Here is a 21,571-nt window from a genome sequence, read left to right as displayed (position 1 = left end):
CATTAAACATGGATCGCAATAGCCATGCCGCATTTTGGTCTGACTCTACTTCACCTAAAGAAAACCGTGACACCTTGTCCTAGAGAGATTTACACGGTTATGCAAACCTCATGCCAGGGTGAACCTACACAAAACATAAGTCTTACAGCCTTATTTTAAGCGTTTCTAAAAAATCCCTGTTCCCTGTTTGACCGCTAGGTTTTATGGGTATTATGAATCATACTTTGGTACTCTATGGATGAGTCAGGATAAGAGGAGACATAGTGTAAGGTTCTGGGGATAATCCCATCTAACTGTAGAGTGAGATTAAGAGAAAATTATGAAAATGGACGGTAAGACTTAAAACGAAATGACGTGTCTTTCAACGTTAAAGTCTAGGTGAGGAGCTGGCGTTGGTGTAAGGCAGACAAATCACTGGAATGGGGCCAAATAATGAAAAAGCGTTGCAACTCCTCTGCCTCACTCGGATCTGATTGCCTATTATTGCCTTTTCATTTTCCAACAGATCAATTCAAGCGATATTATGAACAAAGCAGGGGCTCCAACAGATGCAGCGACTGGCCAAATCTAACACAATTAGCCTTTGTCACAGAAGCCGTCGTCATAAAGCCAGAGCCTTGGAAGATTAGAAAAAAATAGACAAAAAAAACATACCCATTGTTCCATGCCTCTTCTATTAGAATTGGAGATCAGGCCTCCCGTACATCGCATTGCTTGAGGCGTCACTACAGACCCAGGCTCGATCCCAGGCTGTGTCACAACAGGCTGTGACCGGGAGTCCCATAAGGCGGAGCACAATTGGCCCAGCATCATCCGGGTCAGGGAAGGGTTTGGCAGGGGGGAAACAGTGTTTCCTCTGACACATTGGTGCAGCTGTCTTCCGGATTAAGCGGGTGGGTGTTAAGGAGCGTGGTTTAGCGGGTCATGTTTCGGCGGGCGCATGACTCGCCTCTCCCCAGCCTGTCGGGGAGTTGCAGTGATGAGACAAAATAGTAATTGGATATCATGAAATTGGGGAGAACATGGAGATCAAACGCAGACAGGACAACTTTTATTCTCATCCAGGGCCAGGCAGGGATGCCAGGAGGAGTGGATAGTGGATAAAGGGCCTGTTCGGTTCGCATGTCAATGCCACCTCTCCTGTACCCTGACCTATACCTGCTGTGTTAGATACTGAGCCCAGGATTCAGTGTCGTCTGCCCTAGGGTCCCTGGGCCCATTCTACTTTAAGAACACTATGAGAGCGATGCCCCAGGCTGGTGTGTGTGTTCTAACTGTACATACTGTAGTTTCATACTGCATTACAGTATTTATCTCTCATTCATCCTTCCCTCTCTGTCTTTTCCTCCCTTCTTCCTTCCTCCTGCAGCGGTTACATGTGGATAACTAGACCGGAGGCATCACAGGTACGTGAACAGATGAGCTTCTGAGAGTGATACTGGTCCCAAAGGCTCTCTCTTGAGGATGGATTCCTCTACACGCCTGCACATGCCTGCACACACACACACACACACACACACACCTCCATTGGCTCTGACTCAACCCCACCCGTGGGGATCATGCTATGCATTGTGGGATGAGAAGCAGTTTTCCACTGGGCCCAGACATCTTCTTTTATTGGCCTGCCATCATCACTATCAATTGTACTGCCGATCGTCCTCGCATGCCTCTGTTTATTGTGGCGTGACCACTCCACTTCAGTGCATTACTGTAACTTCCTCTCTGATGGGAAATAGAAACAGTCCTGCATACAAAATAATACATCATTTCCTGGAATGTAGGCCTGGTTGGCGACACACCATAATCATATAGGACAGGGTTTCCCAAACTTGGTCCTATGGCCCCCTCCAGGTACACGTTTTGTTTTTTGCCCAAGTACTACACAGCTGATTAAAATAACCAACTCATCACCAAGCTTTGATTATTTGTATCGGCTGTGTAGTGTTAGGGCACAAACCAAAATGTGCACCCAGGGAGGGCCCCAGGACCAAGTTTGGGAAACCCTGATATAAGACATACAATCATACAATGGCCTGAAGGCGTATAAAACAACCCACACTGTAGCAGCTCTAAACTACCATTACAGGTAGAATGATGCTGTTACTGTACATACTTTATTTTTGTGGCAAAACATTTTGATTGTTAATGCTGTTAGAGTAATTATGATAACCAAATATGCTGCATTCTAATCAAATGAGATGTGTGCTACTTTCAATTATTATTATTGTTTTTTTTTCCCTCCCCAATTTCGTGGTATCCAATTGGGAGTTACAGTCCTGTACCATCGCTGCAACTCCCGTACAAACTCTAGAGAGGCGAAGGTCGAGAGCCGTGCGTCCTCCGAAACACAACACAACCCAGCCACACCACACTGCTTCTCGACACAACGCCGGCTTAACCCGGAAGCCAGCCGCACCTATGTGTTGGAGGAAACACCGTACACCTGGCGACTGTGACAGCGTGCCCGGCCCGCCACAGGAGTCGCTACTGCGCTATGGGACAGGAACATCCCTGCCGGCCAAACCCTCCCCTAACCCTGACGTTGCTGGGCCAATTGTGCACCACCCCATGGGTCTCCCTGTCACGGCCGGCTGGGACAGAGCCTGGACTCGAACCAGGATCTCTACTGGCACAGCTAGCATAGCTAGCAGAGACCACCGCACCACTCGGGAGGCCCCATGCTACTTTCTGACATTCTAGGGTTTCGGTGTGTGTGCATGTGTGTGTGTGTGCATGTGCGTGCATTCCTGCTCATGTACAGTATAGGGAGGAAATCAAAAGGTTTAATCAATGGCCCACTAATCCCTTTAGCATTTGACAAAGTTAATTTCCATGGAAACCCCTGTGCCCTGGCTCCCGAAGCGTCCAATCGTTTAACAGGCCACATGACCTCACTCAATAGAACTGAAAGGTGAGGCCCACTATATTATGTAACTTAATTAGCTCTATGTTCCAGCCATGCTGAGAAACCAGGCTTTCTTAAATCAATGTGTCACTGTGCCCTATACTCCACAGGGTCACGCAAAGTCCATCACTGTCCGTTTCAACTTCAACTTTTTTCATCTAGATCTACTCTTAACAGTGTACTTGTGGGTTTTGGTTTGCACCTGTAGCAGGCTAGCTGCTTATTGTCGCAACATTTGGACTGGAGCGAGATAGCAAGATTCATTTCAGTAAAGCGGAGTAGGAAGGAGTTTTGATTCCAGAACATCCTCTGGTGCCGTCTTCCCTCCCTGACATTTAAGAAGCTGTTCTCTAAGCCAGCCAGACCCTGATAAAACCAGAGAGGGAGGGAGGGAGGGAGGGAGGGAGGGAGGGAGGGAGGGAGGGAGGGAGGGAGAAATGCAAAAGAGAGAGGCAAGAGAGAGAGCTAGGCAGAAAAAGCGAGAGAGGGGTTGCGTACACCTTTCTCTGACATCGCATGCTGAAGCTATGGCATCCATGATAATAGGTAGAATGACGACAGGTCCTGAGCTGATCAAGCTAGACTCACATCACTTTATATCAGTCTATAGATCACATTAAAAACTTGGCCATTGTGGCTATGCCATGGAAATATAATCTATTCATTATATGTCTATGCGCTCTGCCATGGAAATATAATCTATTCATTATATGTCTATGCGCTATGCCATGTACCAATCACCTCACACACATGAAGCCAAAAATGAATTTCCACCAAAGGCAGGAAAGTAAACAGACTTGACACCAGCAATTAACCAGGGTTGTTCTTTATTTACCTCCTTGACTCCTCATAACACGATTAGGAGGCCAGAGCGAGGGAAGGAGGAGGAGATGAAGAGAGGGAGGGAGAGGGAGAGAATAGAGAAGGAGGAGGGAGGAAGAGAGAGGGATGCCCAAAAAATTGATCTGAGTTGAAAATGAATTTTCTATCAAAACACGCTAGCTGCCTCCACTGTAAATATTTCAGGGCTCACAGTTGGTGGGAATCGGTGTGAAAGGCAGCTAGCAGCTGGTGCTTAGCAGGACGCTCCCTGCTGGTCTGGCCAGGCTGCCTAACACACACACACACACACCCAACTGGGTACACACTGGTTGAATTAACATAATTTACACACGAAACCTAAACAAAAAAATACCATGATTTGCGGAATTTTCACCAAATTTAATCCAGTGAAGGGTTCTTTGGAAGAAGGATTGTTGACATATATTTGACAGGTGTATAGTATAATTGATAAAGAATTACGTGAAGTTGGAATACTTTTGACATTCTGGCCTTACCCAGGCCTTCTAGAAGACTCCATGTTTCATCTGTAGGTTCTACAAAGCAAAAATTGGTGTCATATGAAGCTTTATCGTTTGCTCTGTATTATTAATAGTATTTTGATTTCATTAACACATTTCTTGCAGAAATGTATGAATATCGAAAAATATGAATATTAATGATAATGATTGGCAAATGTTTGTATATATTGTTGAACATAGTATACTCTACTGGCATATCAATGTCCCAGAGTGGGATCTCTGCTCCTTTTAGAGTTATGATCCAATTCGAATGCCTTACCAACAGAGTGAATGTGAAAATGGATTCAAAATGGTCACCCTCTGCTGGATATTTGCAGGATGTCGCAGTTACAATTAAAACAAGGGCTGTGATTGGTTACATTGCCTACTATGCCAATTTCTCTGTATAAAATGGGCCAAAAGTTTAAAACTAGCAGAGATCCCACTCTCAAACTTTGATTTGACTGTACAGTATACTATGTTCAACAATGTCAAATTTTACAAATACTTTTTTTTTTTTAAATTTTCAATAAGCACGTTTACAATTTTTTATATTCATAGATTAATGTAAGACAATTGTTATTGAAATCAAAAAACAACTCATATTACAGAGCAAACGGTAAAGCTTCTCATGACACCACGTTTTGCTTTGTAGCAACTACAGATGAAACACTTTGAGGTCTTAAATAATCTCTCAATTATGCTTTAAGATAGAAATGAATCAGGTTTCTGTCACGCCCTGACCATAGAGAGCCCTCACGGTTCTCTATGGTGTAATAGGTCAGAGCGTGACAAGGGGGGTTTCTAGGTATTATATTTCTATTTTGGTGTGTGTGTGTATTGTTCCCAATTGGAGGCAGCTGATAATCGTTACCTCTAATTGGGGATCATACTTAGTGTGTCCTTTTTCCCACCTGCTATGTGGGATATGGTTTTGTGTGAGTGCCTATGTGCGCAACGTATTTCACGACCATTATATCTTTGTTTTTTTGGAAGTTTCACTGTCATTAAAATGTGCAACTCTACTCAAGCTGCGCCTTAGTCCAATTATTCATATGACAGTTTCAGGTAAGACAAAGCGCTGGTTGACTTGAACAGACAAGATGAACTGCACAGACAGAAAACACAAGTATACATACCCAAGGGATTTTTTAAATTTTTATTTATTTTACCTTTATTTAACTAGGCAAGTCAGTTAAGAACAAATTCTTATTTTCAATGACGGCCTAGGAACAGTGGGTTAACTGCCTGTTCAGGGGCAGAACGACAGATTTGTACCTTGTCAGCTCGGGGATTTGAACTTGCAACCTTCCGGATAAGAGGGGAAGATGGGCGACACCTGGAGGTGGGTGGAGACAAGCACAAGGACAGGTTAAACAGATCAGGGAGTGACAAATGTCAAATATATGTCAACAATCCTTCCTCCAAAGGACCATTCTAGGGACCACATTTAGTGAAAATCCCCCAAATCATGATTTTTTTTGTTGTTCTAGTTTCATGAGGAATCACCCAAAGTTTGTTCAAAAGATATCCACATAAATTCCTTAAGTCTAGAAGGCCAATGGGTTATGCCATGCCATCGTGGCTAATGTGCACTGCATGATATTCTAATCAGCTCATAAACCACCAAATGTGGAGCTGTAATCGACTGAGACAACTCTGAAATCACATGAAGTATTTTCTCTAAAGCATTGCCATATGCTATCCAAGCAGAAAGACCTTGGGTTTAATCTCCAATACATTATACATTCACTCCACTATACAACACATCGGAAATCCACACCACACACAGAGTGAAATCAACTCCATTAAAACAGTAGACAAATACAACCCCATCAGCATGTTACCCTGTGTTGGACAAAGCTGAGGCTTAGGAGTTATTGGGGGGATACCTTCTTGATTAGCTAGTCTGGGTGGTGGCCTGGAGCACTTGATCTAGCCTGATGAGAGCTTCATTAACACAGAATTACTGAAGATGCTGGTAACTTTGGTAAATTACCGGTTGGGTGGGTGGCTATCAGTAGTATCCCTATAATACATTGTACTAGAGTCCTACAATGTTACTGTGGTGTTTTCAAAGCGTATTACTGCCTTATATGCAGTGCTTATTGTCTGATTCATTTAGACCCATCAAAACAGGATAACAAGTTAATAGAGGAGAACTGTAGGGAGAAGAATGAGAAACAGTAGTCATGATTCCAGCCACATACAATTTTATGACATGACCAGAAGAATCCATAGGAATGCTTTGTGAATGTCCCCCTGAGCCTTATGGGGGACAAAATAATCACTCATGGGAAAGCTCACAGAAGCCCTCAGCGCAGTCAAGTCATTGTCACACTAAAAATCAAACCATGTGTACCCAAGCAGTATATCACTCCCACCAGAGCCTTTCAAATATTCTGGTCCACAGCAGCCATCCCTCCCTACTCAAACAACACTGCCACTACTGGTACGTGTTCAATCACAATGCAATATCAGAAGTGAGATGGGGTTGGGGAAACAGAGAACGGCTTTTTTCTTCTTCTGCCTGCTGTTTTGATGACACCGTTTGTTTGAGTTGATCCTGCCTTTGAAATATTGTTTTTCAAGCTTTCAGTCACTTTACTAAACCATTTAGTCCCTACTATAACTCAAACTCGAGTCTAAACCATGAACTTGTATTCAATGGTTGAGTCGCTTTACTTAATATATTTTATAGTACGGCTTTTGACGTCATAACACCTTACAGTGTCTTACAGCTCCTCCTGATTGGTTAAGTTAATGAGTGTGTGACGCTACAGCAGTGACTCTGTACTCTACACTTTATTAGTGTTTAGGTGACGTATGCGTACCCCTGTAATCCCCAACCGGCTTCATCGGGCTCATGTTTATTCATCTGTGCATCGCTGTGGCAAGGTCACCCAGGCAGAACTAAGGTGATCATCAGAGAAAGGAGGAGGAAGGGAGAGCGAGAGGGAGGAGAGAGAGAGAGAGAGAGTGAGCGAGAGAGATGTGTTTTGGTTTTCAACCGTGTTGAGCTCCAGATAAAGGGGTCCCTCTGGAGCTTCTCAGCAGCACAGGGGGTGGAGGAGGTGTCAACATGGCCAGAGACGAGGGTCCGCTGTGGGTATTGGAGCAGGGTAAACAGGGCCTCTAGTCTGGTGACCTTGGACGATGAGTAAGCGAAGAGGATGGGGAGTGAGATAATGAAAGTCCAGTTTCAAGTGCCCGGTGGAGGGTGCTACACCTCTCACCATGCCGTCGTGATGAATATGGTGCATCCAGAGCTGTTATTTTCCTCTCTTTGAGTTCAGTGAAATTACCTCTGTACGATCATCTACCCCCCAAGCCACTTCTCTGTCTGTGTCGGTCCTCTGATAACAAACAGAAGTGTTCTGAATAATACAACGAGAACGATGGCATAATACTCTTTGCTGTGAACTGACGACGTAAACACAGCTGGCTATTGAACTTGCACAAACACTCAAATAGTCAACCATACAGGAAGGAATCTCAATGGCATGCTAAGAGACTAGCCCCAACCAGGACAGACAGAGGTAGTTAACAATGCCCTTCAACACGTGTCCTTTTACCAAGACAACCATTCCTTTGTGCTCTTTTTACTGGTAATTTACCAATCAATGTCTCTTTAATGTAGTCCTTGTGCTGTTGTAGGCACTGCACAGGACTCCCATTGGATTCCCATGATTGCTGATTCTTTATGAGGTAGTCTAAGACCTTCACGTGTCCTCTAAAGAGGTGTATTGGTACTGTGTACTCATTACCGAACAAGTACTGCCTTTATAAATGCATTGGCCATTTCAGCGAGGCCACTCTACGCACAAACATGACTTTATCCGGGCGAGTAAGTCTCCAATTGACAATCCCCTCTCTCTCGCTCTCACACACACACACACACATCCTTAACAGCCTAACCCTTTGAAGCTAACAGGTAAATCCCTACACAGTAGAGACAATACTCTTCCACTGAGAACAGCGCACACTAAAAATGTAACTTCACTCATTCTGGCATGAAAAAAAAATTAGACACTGAGCACTTGAAGCTGTCAGGTAAATCCCCATAAGCCAGGAGCAAAACAAAGTTGATATAGGAAATAAGACGGATAAAAAAAGAAGATCAATTATTCAGGTTCCTTTGAAAATTCCCTCCACTCTGAAAAGCCGGATCTCAGTGCACCGTCGGGTTGCTCCAGCTTTCCTATTCCATGGAGATTTAGCACAGAGAGAGAAAACACCAAGGGCTTCTCTCGGGTTGTGTGTTATTCAAAATGTGCCCGAGGCAAGGTTAAATTAAAACCTGCCTTCCCTCGCTAATTCTTTTTTTAGCACCTATGGAACACTTTTCAATGTCGGATGTTTAGCATCCAAATAACGAGGCTAAACTGTTCTGCTGAGTTAGACTAGAGTTTGAATGACGTATTGGTCAAATGTATGGTGTTATACGTTATAGTGATTGTTTGGAAGCCACACTCGTTGACAACATTTCTATATCATTTTGCGGTCGTGCCTTCGAGCTATTAGCTCTGTTACAATGAAGTTATTTTCACTTAAACACAGGATGTCTAGTTTTTGCATCCGCAAAAAGTTGTTGTACATAATGATTAAACCTTTCCCCGAACCTGCCGAGACCGTCTTTCAGTCCAGGAATCAAACGAAAGCTTCCTTTTTGCTAGTGAAAGCTGAATGTGAGGATGATTGACAAGCCCACTGAGGGTAGGACTGACAACCCATTCTCCTGGGTTCCAGAACGGAGGCACGTTAATCGCTCCTCCGGTACCCCGATACGTGTTCTCTCTTCCGAGAAGTCTTCAGGATTAGAGGAAATTCATTTCTGACACGATTAACACTGTCAAATTAACAGCCTCAGCCTCAGACACAATTACTGTATTACTGCGTCTATCGGATCCGGTGAAGGGTACTCCTCTTGGCGGTGATGTGATGTTATGAAGAGTACCATCATCCAGGCTCACCGACTCACCCAGCACACTAAAGAGGAGACGTTCATTAGATGTGTTCGGTTTAAAGGAACATTTCCCCCGTGTGCGCACATTGTCTTATCTGATCACGCACCAGTTCCTCTCAAACTATTACCACATCACCTTGAGGTCCCACAGTACGCGATTATCGTTGCATTGTGTGGGGATGACTTTGAAGACACGAAGCTGATCCTGAATCATGTCACGTTAGAGTACACATAAGATCACTATAAACATGGCTGTGATCGCTCAACCTGTACACATACAGTGAGGGGAATAAAGTATTAGATCCCCTGCTGATTCTGTACGTTTGGCCACTGACAAAGAAATGAGCAGTCTATAATTTTAATGGTAGGTTTATTTGAACAGTGAGAGACAGAATAACAACCAAAAAATCCAGAAAAACGCATGTCAAAAATGTTATAAATTGATTTGCATTTTAATGAGGGAAATAAGTATTTGACCCCCTCTCAATCAGAAAGATTTCTGGCTCCCAGGTGTCTTTTATACAGGTAAACTGAGATTAGGAGCACACTCTTAAAGGGAGTGCTCCTAATCTCAGTTTGTTATCTGTATAAAAGACACCTGTCCACAGAAGCAATCAATCAATCAGATTCCAAACTCCACCATGGCCAAGATCAAAGAGCTCTCCAAGGATGTCAGGGACAAGATTGTAGACCTACACAAGGCTGAAATGGGCTACAAGACCATCGCCAAATGGCTTGGTGAGAATGTGACAACAGTTGGTGCGATTATTCGCAAATGGAAGAAACACAAAAGAACTGTCAATCTCCCTCGGCCTGGGGCTCCATGCAAGATCTCACCTCGTGGAGTTGCAATGATCATGAGAACGGTGAGGAATCAGCCCAGAACTACACGGGAGGATCTTGTCAATGATCTCAAGGCAGCTGGAACCATAGTCACCAAGAAAACAATTGGTAACACACTACGCCATGAAGGACTGAAATCCTGCAGTGCCCACAAGGTCCCCCTGCTCAAGAAAGCACATATACATGCCCGTCTGAAGTTTGCCAATGAACACCTGAATGATTCAGAGGACAACTGGGTGAAAGTGTTGTGGTCAGATGAGACCAAAATGGAGCTCTTTGTCATCAACTCAACTTGCCATCTTTAGAGGAGGAGGAATGCTGCCTATGACCCAAAGAACACCATCCCCACCGTCAAACATGGAAGTGGAAACATTATGCTAAGGAGGTGATTTTCTGCTAAGGGGACCGGACAACTTCAACGCATCAAAGGAACAATGGACGGGGCCATGTACTGTCAAATCTTGGGTGAGAACCTCCTTCCCTCAGCCAGGGCATTGAAAATGGGTCGTGGATGGGTATTCCAGCATGATAATGACCCAAAACACACAGCCAAGGCAACAAAGGAGTGGCTCAAGAAGAAGCTCATTAAAGGTCCTGGAGTGGCCTAGGCAGTCTCCAGACCGTAATCCCATAGACAATCTGTGGAGGGAGTTGAAGGTTCGAGTTGCCAAACGTCAGCCTCGAAACCTTAATGACTGGGAGAAGATCTGCAAAGAGGAGTGGGACAAAATCCCTCCTGAGATGTGGGCAAACCTGGTGGCCAACTACAAGAAATGTCTGACCTCTGTGATTGCCAACAAGGGTTTTGCCGCCAACAAGGGTTTTGCCACCACAAGTACTAAGTCATGTTTTGCAGAGGGGGTCAAATACTTATTTCCCTCATTAAAACACGAATCAATTTATAACATTTTTGACATGCGTTTTTCTGGATTCTTTTGTTGTTCCGTCTCTCACTGTTCAAATAAACCTACCATTAAAATGATAGACTGATCATTTCTTTGTCAGTGGGCAAACATACAAAATCAGCAGGGGATCAAATATTTTTTCCCCCTCACTGTACAACGCAACTATTATCTAAGTAATTATCACTGAATTGTTTTTAACAGGTTAGAGCTGGGAATGATTTAGAGGTATGCTTGAGCACAATGTCATTATATAGGGCAGTTTATTGAGCATGTAAATGTGTTACCGTAGGTGTAGATATGCATTACAATAGACTTCTACACTCACTAAAACAGCATTCTTTTGACACTTATAACAATAATTTGCTGTTCCAACATTCAAAGCTGTAAATGTGTATTAGCTACACTTTGTTAAAAACACAATATTTACAATAATAGTAACACACAAAAGGTAGTATATTTGGCATACTTACAACAATCTCATCATTATATAATTTACAATTTCTCAAGTACTGATTAATGTGAATATTTGATCCAAACAATTCACAACTAATTAAAAAGGAAATGAAACATACAAAAGTGAAACATACAAACCATACCCAAGTTAATTCTGAAAACCGTTGTACTGAATTAAGTGATCAATATTTACGCACATTTTTTAAAAACGTTTTATTACAAAAAAACAGTGTCGTCTTCTCTTCATAAAACACTGACAAGAAACCACCTGACGTGACGACTCCCTAGATACCGTAGAACAGGAGAAGAGGACTCGATATCAGTACACTCTGTCCACCGCGAATGTCAAACGGAGACAACACCTCCAACTCACTCGGCTGTACTGTACAAGCGTGACCATACAATGATTAGTTGAAAAATGGTGTTCTAAAAAGATTCTCAAATAGAAGAGCAGCCCTCGTGTGTGTGTGTGTGTGTGTACGAGTTGCCGGCAGTTACTGGGTGGCAGATAGCGGGCATCTTTTCCACCATACATACTGCACTTCAAATGCCCATTGTGGTCGCCAGGATAACAACTCAAAAGGTAGAGTGAGTCCTTGGTGATGCAACCACTGTTAACGCAGATTCAAACTCATTTGTGCTAATCTCATATCCCCATTCCTTACTTGTAACAGTTGTCATTCATATACCCCCCCACAATGACTTTTCATCTTAATAACTGGATTTGTCTCAAAGTCTGTGGTTTTCATTGTGGGCTAGTACAAACTCAGCTGGTCTAGTCAATGGAGTGTTTCCAGTTTCAGGATTCTAGTTTGTCGTTACAGCATACATAGAGTACATCTTCCTTTGGCACAATACTTGGCAAACCCCAAAGGATCCACCACCACATACATACCGCACTCCATGCAGGAGGGTTAGGGTGTGTCCACATCTCTGGCCCCTCTTACAGCAATGGCCTCCAATTAATAAGAGCTACAAACAATTTACTAGAGCTACAGCCTTCAATTTAGTGGCACGTGTCAGATGCAAGAACGATGGATTCTTGGAAACATGTGCATTGGTCTAAGAAAGTGGATTTCAAAGATGGAAGGAGCTCTTTATGGCTTAGAGTAGAGCTTGAAGAAAGGTCAAGAGATTTGAGCGATTCAATATCACAAAAGGGGTGGATTTCTGAGTAACTTGTTACGACTACAATTCTCCAAGAATAAAAACGAGGCATCAATTTTAGCTACACAGCACTTTCAAATGGTCATGACAATGAAAGAAATGATCAAATAGGTAAATCTTTCATTCCTGTTCCGGTACCATTTTTGATGTATGTGAACACACCCTCAGCTACTACCATAAACTGAAATGCATATGCATGAGACCTCTAGCACCTTTTTAGCTATATAGAAAAGTACAGTGTACTTCAAAAAACGTGCAAGACTCATGGATAAAAGACTCTGTTTCCAATACTTAAGGCAAAACACTTCTTATATATAACCAATATATACATATATTGGGACTATTACATCTATCAAAAAAATCGACACCTAAATTCGTTGTCTTAATTTTTCTTCTGATAAACGCAGCAATTTACCGTGTGGAACCTACTACTGTACTGGAGCTAAAAGTGCGGAATGACAAAGTCAGTCATTGCAAAGCCCTTTCGAAAAAAGATCTTCACAATGAGACCGACTCACGAGTCTTGAGTCTGTCTTGGGCAGAGCCTGGGATTACCAAACTGAAGAGAAGACAGTGTTAAAAAGTGCAAAACGCGCCAGTGGTGTCACCCATCAACCCACTAGGGTTGTAGGTCCTCATCCAGCCTATAGCTGGGAGACCTTCCTGGGGAGAGGTCTGGGTCTGGGGACGTGGGGCACCCCGTCGGCCCTGCGAGGGTCCGAAGTTGGGACCAGCTTCATGCTGCTAGTGCGTAGCTGGTGGGGCTTGGGGGGCAGGGCCGGGGGGTCCACACTGGGAGGGATGGAGAGACTGTGGGGGAGGGGAACCGGCCTACGAGGGTTGGAGCGCTCGTACACGCTGTAGGGCGGCGGCGTCTTGTTCTCGCGGCGGATGAGCTCGTCCGAGCCCGAGGAGACCGAGTTGGGCATGGTGGGCCCCTGGTGGGCGGGGTGGTCTCCAGTGGTTGCCTCGGTGCCCGACGCCTCGGACACACTGCAGCGACTCATGGAGGAGATGCCGCTGCTGTAGCTACCGGAGAGGACGGGCGAGTTGGACACCAGTCCAGCCGACTGGCACTCAGTGGGTGAGGGCGTGAAGGGCGGCAATGAACTCTATGGAGAGACAGAAACAGAGAGACAATCAGAAACACAACAGAAAAAGAGAACCAAACAGAGAACCAATCAGAAACGGAGAACCAACCTCAAACAGAAAATGTACCAATCTCCTTAAGACTGCACATGTGTGCTTCACAGCCTAATGAGGTATAGCATAAAGGAACAATAAAGCCTATGAAGCATAAGAATAAAGACACCAGACAGATTGACAGTGCCACAGTGCTTGTTCCACCTCATCATACATCAGTGTGCATTGGGACGGAGAAATAAAATATCCGGCAGTTTCAGCGTGAGGAATCCAATACGTTGTCAAAATGTTTTCTGAGAAATTACATGGAAATACTGTTATATCTTGTTACTCTTAATTGGATTTAGTGGAGTGGACAATTGATATGTTATTTTTCCTACAGTTTGTCGAGCTGCGACGCAGCAAATTCATGTTTCTGTCTGACAATTCGATATATTCATGTAACTTCTCTCAACAAGACTGAAGCTAAATGCTCGTTGATATGTTAATATTCCCCACAAATCTCAAAGGCCTGGAGCGCTGAGCTGCCCCTCACAGCACAATCAAAGAAGACCCCTCAGCAGACCTCCAACAGGCCCCATTATCACTCACTCACACACACACACACACACACACAACCATAAGGCGTTGTATTTGTGTTGCTGTTTGTGCCTCACTTATAAAAAACTGCCAGTGCAAAGACAAACTATATTTTATTTTCTAACAAAAAATATGAATTTCTCAATGCAGATTTGTAAAATCCTGTTAAAATGTCACTCCTAAACTGCCTTGCCACATGCAGGCTGGTGCTAGATAATAAATTGCTCATTAGCAGAGTTATCTGACAGGCGAAAGCCAATGTGGATGAGAACATGAGACGACATAGAGGGGGAAGATAATTCAACTGTGGTTCAATACTGCCTGACAACCAACAGAGAAACCATACAGCACACAGACATTCAGAGTACTGCCTGACAACCAACAGAGAAATCAAACAGCACACAGACATTCAAAGTACTGTCAGAACACTCAACAGCATTAGTAGGAGAACAGATAGAGATGCACAAGCACACACCCTCGACACACACAGGTATTCAGTCAGGCACACACCCTCGACACACACAGGCATTCAGTCAGGCACACACCCTCGACACACACAGGCATTCAGTCAGGCACACACCCTCGACACACACAGGCATTCAGTCAGGCACACACCCTCGACACACACAGGTATTCAGTCAGGCACACACCCTCGACACACACAGGTATTCAGTCAGGCACACAACCTCGACACACACAGGCATTCAGTCAGGCACACACCCTCGACACACACAGGTATTCAGTCAGGCACACACCCTCGACACACACAGGCATTCAGTCAGGCACACACCCTCGACACACACAGGCATTCAGTCAGGCACACACCCTCGACACACACAGGCATTCAGTCAGGCACACACCCTCGACACACACAGGCATTCAGTCAGGCACACACCCTCGACACACACAGGTATTCAGTCAGGCACACACCCTCGACACACACAGGTATTCAGTCAGGCACACACCCTCGACACACACAGGTATTCAGTCAGGCACACACCCTCGACACACACAGGTATTCAGTCAGGCACACACCCTCGACACACACAGGTATTCAGTCAGGCACACACCCTCGACACAAACAGGCATTCAGTCAGGCACACACCCTCGACACACACAGGTATTCAGTCAGGCACACACCCTCGACACACACAAGCATTCAGTCAGGCACACATCCTCGACACACACAGGTATTCAGTCAGGCACACACCCTCGACACACACAGGTATTCAGTCAGGCACACACCCACACGAATGTTTGATTCGCGCCTGTCTCAGTGGACTAATCCATTGAGGAGGCCACGGGAATATCAGTCCATCATCAAGACATGATACTGAAATTGTATATGGGTATAGTATGTGAAAAAATAATGGTGCAACACTAATATACACTACCATTCAACATTTTGTGGTCACTTAGAAATGTCCTTGTTTATTAAAAGAAAAGCACCTTTTTTGTCCATTAAAATAACATCAAATTGATCAGAAATACAGTGTAGACATTGTTAATGTTGAAAATGATTATTGTAGGAATTTCTACATAGGCGTACAGAGGCCCATTATCAGAGACTATCACTCCTGTGTTCCAATGGCACGTTGTTAGCTAATACAGGTTTATCATTTTAAAAGGCTAATTGATCATTAGAAAACCCATTTTAAATTATGTTTGCACAGCTGAAAACTGTTGTTCTGATTAAAGAAGCAATAAAACTTGAGTATCTGGAGCATCAGCATTTGTGGGTTCAATTACAGGCTCAAAATGGCCAGAAACAAAGACTTTCTTCTGAAACTCGTCATTCTATTCTTGTTCTGTGAAATGAAGGTATTTTCTATGCAAGAAATTGAAGATCTCGTACAACGCTGTGTACAACTTCCTTCACAGAACAGCGTAAACAGGATCTAACAAGAATAGAAAGAGGGTTGGGAGGCCCCGGTGCACAACTTAGCAAGAGGACAAGTACATTAGAGTGTCTAGTTTGAGAAACAGACGCTCTACAAGTCCTCAAAATGGCAGCTTCATTAAATAGTACCCACAAAACACCAGTCTCAACATCAACAGTGAAGAGGTGACTCCGGGATGCTGGCCTTCTAGGCAGAGTGTCAAACTTGGAATAGCTAACACAACATGCCATTGGAACACAGGAGTGATGGTTGCTGATAATGGGCCTCTGTACGCCTATGTAGATATTCCATTAAAAAATCTGCCGTTTCCAGCTACAATAGTCATTTACAACATTAACCATGTCTGCACTGTATTTCAATTTGATGTAAAAAAAAAAATGCTTTTCATTCAAAAACAAGGACATTTCTAATTGCCGCCTTTCCCTATGTTGCTATGTGCATAATAGAAAATGAACCAGCGTATTGGGATTGAGAACAATGCGGCAGAGGCAGCAGCAGCAGAGACGAGGAAACAGCCCTTGCCTTAGCCTAACTGTCTAAGATGTGAGGAGAGAAGGAAATCACAACTTAATTAGGTCTATAATCAACAGCCTAACTGTTACATGTGCCTGGCTTTATAAATGATCCACATATATCTACAGAAATAAGACAGATATTGCTTCTCTTGCCTGTTTGAGTGTTTGTTTAATAGCCTGCTGATTCCGTGAGAACCAAGCCTCATTCAAAGGCAAAATGTTGGAGAAAGCAATTTCATAGATTCGCTATTCTTTGATATGCTGTAACAAAGGCTTTACATTAGTTTGTTTTTATTAGAACAGACTAGTATTACTTATAAAATATGTAGTGTTGTTTACACTTACAAACAGGCAGAACATTTATACTGTAATCTAACAGCACCGGTTTGTCACAGGTAATACGCACGCAGCTCTCGTTCCTATATCCTCCTTTTTCTTGATCCCCTTCTTATTGTAATTATTACAATTATTATTATGATCATCATTATAATAATAAGTCATGTCGTTATCATTAGGAGGCTTGGTGGTGCAGCCTGGTATAACCACCATCGAGCTGTAGGCCTAAGAGCGTGTCCTGCTTAGTCTTAATACCATAACTTACTTAGGCCTATATTTCAATATCTAGGCTACTGTGTCTATCAATCAATCCTTCATTCGTCCATGCCGTCACACAGCAGACGAGACATTCATGCTTTGAAAAGCAAATCAACCATTTTAGTTTTAAAATGAAAAAAATGAAAAAACGCATGCAACTGCTTTTAGTATGTATAGCATATATATATGTTTTCATTAGAACAGATTCTCTGGTGTTGTTAACACTGTTCCAAAATGTCAGAGAAAATTACATTGTAATCTAACAGCAACTGCTTGGCACACAAGCACATGCAACGCTTGCTCCATTCCTCTTGAGCTCCAGCAGTTTCCACAACTAAGTCAAATGTCTTCCAAAGATCTGACTTCCCCTTTCCCTCCTGAACAACCAGTAAACATTTGCCCAATTCGAGTTTCTTTTTCACGTCTTCGGTATCCATTTTGCTGTCACGTACTGTGTTCGGAGTTTGTTATAACCAATATAAGTGTATTCAGCTATTTCAGACACACCGTTTGCTGACAGGTGTATAACATTTAGCAGACAGCCATGCAAACTCCATAGACAAACGTTGGCAAAAGAATGGCCTTAGTGAAGAGCTCAGTGACTTTCAATGTGGCACCGTCATAGGATGCCACCTTTCCTACAAGTCGTTTTGTAAAATGTCTGCCCTGCCAGAGTTGGCCTGGTCAACTGTAAGTGCTGTTATTGTGAAGTGGAAGGAGCAAAAACGTATCAGCTGTGAAGTGGTAGGCCACACAAGCTTAAAGAACGGGACCGCCGAGTGCTGAAGCGTGTAGCACATACAAATCGTCTGTCCTCGGTTGCAACCCTCACCACCAAGTTCCAAACTGCCTCTGGAAGAAACGTCAGCAAAATAACTTTCCGTCGGGAGCTTCAAATAATGGGTTTCCATGGCCGAGCAGCACATACAAGCCTAAGATCACCATGCACAATGCCAAGCGTCGGTTGGAGTGGTGTAAAGCTTGCTGCTAGTGGACTGGAGTGATGAATCACGCGTCACCATCTGTAAGTCCAACGAATCTGGGTTTGGCAGATGCCAGGAGAAAGCTGTTCACGTAGTGTACATACATACAGTTGAAGTCGGAAGTTCTACTTTGTGCATGACACAAGTCATTTTTCCAGCAATTGTTTACAGACAGATTATTTCACTTATAATTCACTGTATCACAATTCCAGTGGGTCAGAAGTTTACATACACTAAGTTGACTGTGCCTTTAAACAGCTTGGAAAAATCCAGAAAATGGTGTCATGGCTTTCGATGCTTGATAGGCTAATTGACATCATTTGAGTCAATTGGAGGTGTACCTGTGGATGTATTTCAAGGCCTACCTTCAAACTCAGTGCCTCTTTGCTTGACATCATGGGAAAATCAAAAGAAATCAGACAAGAAATCAGAAAAAATTGTCGACCTCCACAAGTCTGGTTCATCCTTGGGAGCAATTTCCAAACGTCTGAAGGTACCACGTTTATCTGTACAAACAATAGTACGCAAGTATAAACACCATGGGATCATGCAGCCATCATACCGCTCAGGAAGGAGACGCGTTCTGTCACCTAGAGATGAACGTACTTTGGTGCAAAAAGTGCAAATCAATCCCAGAACAACAGCAAAGGACCTTGTGAAGATGCTGGAGGAAACAGGTACGAAAGTATCTATATCCACAGTAAAACTAGTCCTATATTGACATAACCTGAAAGGCCGCTCAGCAAGGAAGAAGCCACTGCTCCAAAACCGCCATAATACAGACAACGGTTTGCAACTGCACATGGGGACAAAGATCGTACTTTTTGGAGAAATGTACACTGGTATGATGAACCAAAAATAGAACTGTTTGGCCATAATGACCATCGTTACGTTTGGAGGAGAAAGGGGGAGGCTTGCAAGCAGAAGAACACCATCCCAACTGTGAAGCACAGGGGTGGCAGCATCATGTTGTGGGGGTGCTTTGCTGCAGGAGGGACTGGTGCACATCACAAAATACATGGCATCATGAGGCAGGAAACTTATGTGGATATATTGAAGCAACATCTCAAGACATCAGTCAGGAAGTTAAAGCTTTGTTGCAAATGGGCCTTCCAAATGGACAATGACCGCAAGCATACGTCCAAAGTTGTGGCAAAATGGCTTAAGGACAACAAAGTCAAGGTATTGGAGTGGCCATCACAAAGCCCTGACCTCAATCCTATAGAAAATTTGTGGGCAGAACTGAAAAGCGTGTGCGAGCAAGGAAGCCTACAAACCTGACTCGGTTACACCAGCTCTGGCAGGAGGAATGGGCCAAGATTCACCCAACTTATTGTGGGAAGCTTGTGGAAGGCTACCCGAAACGTTTGACCCAAGTTAGACAATTTAAAGGCTATACTACCAAATACTTATTGAGTGTATGTAAACTTCTGACCCACTGGGAATGTGATGAAAGAAATAAAAGCTGAAATGAATCACTCTCTACTATTATTCTGACATTTCACGTTATTAAAATAATGTAGTGATCCTAACTGACCTAAGACAGGGAATTTTTACTAGGATTAAATGTAAGGAATTGTGAAAACCCGATTTTAAATGTATTTGGCTAAGGTGTATGTAAACTTCCAACTTCAACTGTACATACACAGCTCCATTGGCCCTCAACCCTCAACAGGATATATTCACCAGCAGCCAGCTAACAACCCATAAAAGATTATAGGAAAGGTACAGGGCAGTTTTTAATAAAATATGGAGACAACTACAAATACTTGTAGTTGTACCAGGTTCAGGGATATATAATGAAGAGGCTCTTCCTCTTGGTATATGAGTGGGGGAGACATAACATAGGGTTGTTATGGTGTTAAGAATAAAACTTCAGGAGAGAGGACCAGACTTGAATGCAACACTTTAACAAGCATCAGCTGCTGCTACTCATTGCTAATCAGACTCCTCTCTGTTCCGCAGTGCATGTCGTGTGGTGTTACTAGCCTTTTGAAGTCTTGCATTGCTCCTTCTCTACCTTCTATCTAGTATCTTTTAGGTTCTTCCAAGGATCTCATAGGAGTGATTGCCATCACCACAGCAGCCTAACTATCAAGAACTGGAGATGATGTTTTGAGACTCAAAGCCAAACTCTACAGAGTCCCCTCCTTGGATCCTTCATCTGCAGCCATTGGCTTCATCCGGTCCATTCTCATTCACCTCCTGAATCCTCATTCTAACATCCGTTCCACTTCCTCAATAAGTATTTTTAACCAATTTTAATGCCTGGCACTTAAACTTGTGAATGTGTGTGGTTTAAGTGGTGAGCAGGATGCTATACTGAGAGAACTCCTTCAGGGCCCTGGACTCAGTTGAGTTCTGTTTAGCTGGGCTGGCCAACCCGGATCAGTGTCATCTGTCACAGCCCAGTAACCACAGATTCACAGATGGACGCATGCATGCACAAATACATACACCGCGTACCACATGCAAGCATGCATGTATGTATGTACGCAAACCCGCACACATTCAGACAAGCATGCAGGCAAACAGGATCAAATGAGTCATCTACTGCTGGAATGAAGGACTCGGGGTTCTGATCCCATGCTGTCCTCCTGACCCTATTTGTAATGCACAGTACATTCAGATCAGCAGCATCAGAAAAACACTAGAGGACACAAATGCAATCACACACCACAACACCAACCTTTTGTGGAGATCTGGATGTTGGGAGAGGGGACTGCGACCTCATAGTCTTGGCTGAAGAGCCTGTTGACAGTCAACCGGAGAGAAACAGAGAAAGAAAGAAAAGAGGGCACGTTTAACTCCTGCCACCATTTTGTACCAGTCGACTTGATGACACTGGAGTGAGCCCTCCAGAGCTGAGGACTTCAGTAGGTTTGGGCATCTATGAATCAAATAATCGCACAGTCGCGGGTCCTTAGCCAGCACTAAGCTGTTTATACGTCCAACAGCTGCTCTTTGGAGGGCAAACACTCAATTCAACGCAACAACAGGGGGAAAAGTCAGCTCTAGTGAATCACAAAATAAATATATAACTAAAAACATATAATAACATAAGTCTAAGTCTACTGGAAGTGTCAGGCTCAGGGCTTGAAAAGTGGGAGTTTGGGAGTTATGTGCATGTGTGTATGTTTGTGTGTGTATGTGTGCACTCTGTGTTTATATGTTTGTTTGTATGTGTGCACTGCATGTGTGTGTTTGCGTGTGTGTAGGCTTGCTGTTTGGGGATTTAATGAACCCCTGAAGCACCACAGAGATTAAAGTGGATGGA

The 21,571-nt window shown here is 43.6% G+C and overlaps 1 protein-coding gene across 3 annotated transcripts in view; it reads right to left on the bottom strand.

The window, feature by feature from the left end:
• Window positions 1-11,202: 11,202 nt before the first annotated feature.
• The window catches only part of LOC115133827 (dedicator of cytokinesis protein 4-like), a 147,553-nt gene continuing 137,184 nt past the window's right edge, over window positions 11,203-21,571 (bottom strand). For all 3 annotated transcript variants that reach the window (XM_065021717.1, XM_065021718.1, XM_065021719.1), the window contains exons 50-51: window positions 20,984-21,045; window positions 11,203-13,691 (exon numbers count right to left, since the gene is read on the bottom strand). In XM_065021717.1, the coding sequence (XP_064877789.1) occupies window positions 13,224-13,691; window positions 20,984-21,045 (530 nt within the window). In that variant the 3' untranslated portion in view covers window positions 11,203-13,223. The remainder of the gene's footprint in view (window positions 13,692-20,983; window positions 21,046-21,571) is intronic.

Source organism: Oncorhynchus nerka, linkage group LG8 (genome assembly GCF_034236695.1).
Source record: "Oncorhynchus nerka isolate Pitt River linkage group LG8, Oner_Uvic_2.0, whole genome shotgun sequence".
Lineage (NCBI taxonomy): Eukaryota > Metazoa > Chordata > Actinopteri > Salmoniformes > Salmonidae > Oncorhynchus > Oncorhynchus nerka.
The sequence above is the reverse complement of the archived record's forward strand: the minus strand, read 5'-3'. Positions and strand labels throughout refer to the sequence as shown.